The 4,551-nt window shown below is 39.8% G+C and overlaps 1 protein-coding gene and 1 long non-coding RNA gene across 2 annotated transcripts; one reads left to right on the top strand and one right to left on the bottom strand.

Annotated features, from left to right (window-relative positions):
- Positions 1-1,660: 1,660 nt before the first annotated feature.
- LOC134227603 (nuclear inhibitor of protein phosphatase 1) lies at positions 1,661-3,480 on the bottom strand. Its single transcript, XM_062709195.1, has 6 exons — positions 3,298-3,480; positions 2,809-3,235; positions 2,666-2,746; positions 2,320-2,485; positions 1,985-2,257; positions 1,661-1,920 (listed from the first exon to the last, which is right to left on the bottom strand). Exons 1-6 carry the CDS (start codon positions 3,324-3,326, stop codon positions 1,817-1,819), a joined length of 1,080 nt encoding a protein of 359 aa, XP_062565179.1. The 5' UTR covers positions 3,327-3,480; the 3' UTR covers positions 1,661-1,816.
- A 5-nt stretch (positions 3,481-3,485) lies between these two features.
- Positions 3,486-4,277, top strand: LOC134227604 (uncharacterized). Its single transcript, XR_009983707.1, has 3 exons — positions 3,486-3,745; positions 3,806-3,958; positions 4,014-4,277. It is a non-coding gene; the product is annotated as an uncharacterized LOC134227604 (long non-coding RNA).
- The last annotated feature ends 274 nt before the right edge of the window (positions 4,278-4,551 follow it).

Raw genomic sequence — 4,551 nt, 5'->3', positions numbered from 1 at the left:
TTATTCTGCCTTCTAGTCTACACAGTAAGTCATATAGCCTACTAACCTGATTCGATGCAAAGCATAGTAGAAGTGTTATTGCTGGTACCACCTGGTACCGTCCAAGGAAGAGCGTGATTCTGATTGGCAATTAGCTAATGCAATACAGATATTGCATCCACCGGCGCAAAATCGTCATCGCCATAACGAATTTGTCGAATGTTTTCATGAACCTGTTTGTTGAAATGGCAATCGATGCCGTTTTTTGGAATGCCGGTTCCAACAATGAGCTCACCTCCTTAATTGTAACAAACCGGGGTTTGCCGTCAAATAATTTTCAATTGCCTTAGATAGATTGTTTTTTAGCGGTTCCATGAAGCTCACGTCGAGAGTGGTGGTGGTAGACTCAATACATGATGATTCCTTGTTTTCTCAATAGGCTAGATGTAGCATCACCATGGCTATAGCACCAGTTGTCGCACTAGTACTTTATATGCCAAATGGCCAATCAAACCACCGCAAACCAAGTTCATATCGATAAAGCATATTCATATGATACGATAACACCTTTGATTTCCTCCAAAACAAGCAAAGCATAATTGTAAAAGATGATTTTGCTTAATTTTTGACGTCCTTTGTACCGATGTCGCACTAAATGCTAAATTTTTGGCGTGAGAAACATGGCCATCGAGAATCAGCAAGATAAGACGATCTGCCGTTGGCCCAGTGAAGTGTAAAAAGTGATCGAACCATTTGTTAAAATCCGGTACCGTCATCCATCCAGCACCGTTACAGCTAAATATAGTATCCGGAGGTGCCCCTTGTTTTAGTTGTTCCTTCAGTCTGATACGGGAAAATATCATCATAGACGGCAGGAAGTATCCCGTTGCTGACATACAGAAGCAAGCTGTTGAGAGCATTCATCTTTCTGCCGATGTGATGCATCCAAACTTACCTTCTCCCTTCCAAAGCCAATATTTAAAAGTATATGCTTCCACAGAAATAACATTTTTTAACAATTTAATGTATCAAATGCCTTCATTTTCGAAGTGAATCTGGTTTTAGTTGCGATGATATAAGGACTGCTCGTTTTGCCCCATATGCTGATCTTGCCCCACTTTTCCCTATCGTACTTTGATCGCCCTTGTGCTTGTGTAGTATTGTGGCGGATCGAAAAAAAATCAGCTATCTACAAGAGAAGCCATTAGCACCCGCTAGCAGGCATTGCAATTTATCCCATCATTCGATCTTCTGAGCAAAGATACTGATGATATGCTGGGATATCGATAATAGTTATCTATCTGCTCAGTAAACAAAATGCAATGTTCGCCATGGAGAAAAGTTTTTTCACTACTTTTGTTGTAGCAACGCCCTCGCAACGTGGACAAACCCCGAACCACGCTGGCTATCAGGATCATCATCAAATGCTCAAATGATAATATCTTCCGAGAGTGCTCTTTGATTAGCGATAATATATTTGCACAAGCAAAGATTATATCCTGTGCTCAGATGATATTGCAATGCCTGCCGCTAGTCTTGAGTCTAGTAACCACTTTTGGCAATGGTATACCGCATCAAAGCTTTGGGCGCAAGTATTTCAAAACGAGGTGTCTAGTAGTCAGATTCATGGTGGTTACAGTTAGATGTACTGTAAAGTTTTTATGAATAAGTTTGGTGGAACTTCTCTTTAAAATAAAATTGTATTTTTTTTTTCTCTTCTACGTTAACGTTCGATTAGTATATGTTAATTCAAATTCGGTAAATTTGTCAGCCTACCAAATATAGTCACACCGATATAAATAAATTCTACAATTATAACATTGTAAAGTATTATGGATTAGAATCCACCCAATCCGAGTGGTTTTCGTCCAGGCCACTGCTCCTTGGCATATTTCTTCTTCTTGGGTTCGTCCGAAACTTCCGGCTTGTCGACAATTTTGACTGAAGATTTGGAATGCGTTAACTATCAACTTTATATTCATGCTAAATTCCACAAATAACTTACCACTTTTCGGGGCCATATTGGTGTAGATGGGAGGAGGCATCAGTGCAGTGTTGGAACTGGCCGGATCAACGTCCGGTGCCGGATTCGGTAGGATGATGCCCAACTTTGTGGTGAGTCCGCTGGGTGTAGTGTCCATATTGAAAGCGAATCCGGATGTATTGCCGGGTGAGCCACGGTCGTCATGCATTTGATCGTCAATTCCATGATACAAACTGGGCACCAGGCTATGTGAATGATGAAGCGTTTTGCTGGAGGAAGGCGACGTGGAAAGACCTGAAGGAGAGAAAATCGTAATGTTCAAATCGAAACAGAATTTGCTATCCCATGAATCATACCCATCGCGTGGACATCGAGTTTTGTACGTTTGGCTTGCACTGGAACAACCGTTGACGACACCAGATTGCGGAACCGTCCAATGCTTGGATCGATGTCTTCAGGGTTGATGACAATTTCATCTTCATTGAACTGAACGCCTTTCCTTTTTCTTTTGTTTTTCATGTTCTGCAAAACAAAAATATTTTTTCAATTCCAGTACAAATAATGATTTTAAAGAACTAAGAAAAGGTGGGACTGTTATTTCTAGGTATACGAATATTTGTTACAATGGATTAAAAAAAAACTGTAGCAATAAATCCTTTTGTGACCCAAAGTAATTTGGTCTTGTCAAATTCTAACATTTACCTTCTTATAGTTGCTGGTCTCATCGGCAATGCCCAGCATAGAAATCCTTCGGTTATGAGCGGTGTTGTATTCAGTCAAATTCTGAAAAAAAAAAAGTCATCAAGCATACTTCATAACATCGCCACTGTCTAAAGTAAACCTACATCGAGCTCGGTTTGACTCTCGGGAAGCCCAAGATATGTTCCATCGCTGGTATCCATCATCGGGATGTCTTCCATTATATTCGACCGGACGTTTGGCCTCTCCCGGAGCATGTAGTGCCTAGTCGATGCGCCGAAATGGAACGTTGAGTTAATCTGCAACTGAGTTGGCTTGTGAGCCTCCAACCGAACCGAACCGATGTACGTGCCGTGGGTTGAGCCCAAATCGACCAGATACGCAATGTTCAGATGCTTGTGGTAGACGAATGCGGCGTGGACACGAGAGCAGGACGCATGGTCGATGCAGAAGTCGTTCATCTGAGGATTACGACCGAAAAGGTAGCATTTCTTTTCGTCGATCATCAGCTTCTGAACCAATTTGTCTTCCTTCATAACATCCAGGTGCAGACCCGTGGGCGGCTTACCAGCCCTGTAGATGAGGAGCGTTCCGGAATGAAAATAATGCATACAATATGTCGATTTTTGCTTTACCATGAAGGTATGTCGTAGTGATTGGACATAATGCCCAAGAAGGGATATCAGGAAACCACTAACAGCACGAACTATTAAACTTTTACTGAAAAAATGTTAAATTTAAGCAAAGCTACGAATTTTTATACACAAGAAGACATAATGAGCGATTTGGTTCGCGTTTTATTCTGACGTTTCTGGCGCACTGTGAACCACCAATACCCATTAAAGAGTAAAAATACCTCATTTTTTGACGATGTATGGAGCTGTCAAAAAAGTGGGTATTTTATTTTTTTCGATAATGCGTATTTAACAACCATTTTGTCATATTGAATAGTTACTCATTAAAGAGTGAAAAACTACTTAAGTGCATGCCAACAAAAACAAATAACGAATAATCCGCTGAGCCCGCGTTTGCAAACGTCATGCAATAAAATTTAAAAATCTTTGTGATTTATGGTAATAAAACGTAAGTTTTTTATATTTTTAGTTGTTTTAACAACTATTCAACATCATTCCTTTATTACAGACCAAAAACACAGAGGAATACATAAAATAAGGAATATGTAATGGAATCGCACATCAAGATCCTGATTACCGGAATCTGATCCGCTAGCGCCAGCCGCAACAGCTGCTCCCGAAAAGAAACCAGAGCCCTACATGCAGTAATCAAATGAATAAGGTTTGATTTCTATTTTGTGTGTGGAAATAAGTCGATAAACTTATACTTATTTCAGATAATGGTTACGACCAAGCGTACGACAATGTCGTCCATAGTAATTAACGGCCGGGAAATCAAGCGGTTCATCGGCGTTCATCTGGCGGCAGTTCCGTTACAGCAGCCGCTGAAAGGAGACTTAAGAAGCCAATGTGAAATGAGGACGGCTGATGACAACAATTCAGCATTGGTTGATCTCGACTTTTACGCTGTATAATATTGTTTTCGAGATTGTTCCTAAGTGATATGTTGTTGTATGCAAATAGATCTTAATGTCAGGAAATAAAACTTCATGCCTCTTCAATTATAACAATGTCTTTTTCAAATCCATATTATTTTTTCTATACGAATTATTTAGTATAGAAAAGAGTAAATTTTACTCACTGTGGGCGATTTTTTTACCATAATGGGTAAAAATCACATGAACTTGACGTACAGGTCTTTTACCCATTAATGAGTAAACGCTGTTTACTCTTTTAATGAGTTGAACTATTTAACTTCATAATGGGTACATTTTTACCCATTAAAGAGTACTTTAATGGTACAGTGCGAGATCC

The sequence above is a fragment of the Armigeres subalbatus genome, chromosome 3 (genome assembly GCF_024139115.2).
Source record: "Armigeres subalbatus isolate Guangzhou_Male chromosome 3, GZ_Asu_2, whole genome shotgun sequence".
In the NCBI taxonomy this organism is placed as follows: domain Eukaryota; kingdom Metazoa; phylum Arthropoda; class Insecta; order Diptera; family Culicidae; genus Armigeres; species Armigeres subalbatus.
This window is presented reverse-complemented; position numbering and strand designations above follow the sequence as displayed.

What these genes read in the sequence shown, in the direction of transcription:
- LOC134227603 (XM_062709195.1), bottom strand. Translation starts at nt 3,326, where the DNA reads ATGTCCAATCACTACGACATACCTTCATG. An exon ending in AGACCAGCAACTATAAGAAG is followed by an intron (nt 2,486 to 2,665) that starts GTAAATGTTAGA and finishes TTTGTTTTGCAG; the next exon opens with AACATGAAAAACAAAAGAAA. An exon ending in CAATATGGCCCCGAAAAGTG is followed by an intron (nt 1,921 to 1,984) that starts GTAAGTTATTTG and finishes CCAAATCTTCAG; the next exon opens with TCAAAATTGTCGACAAGCCG.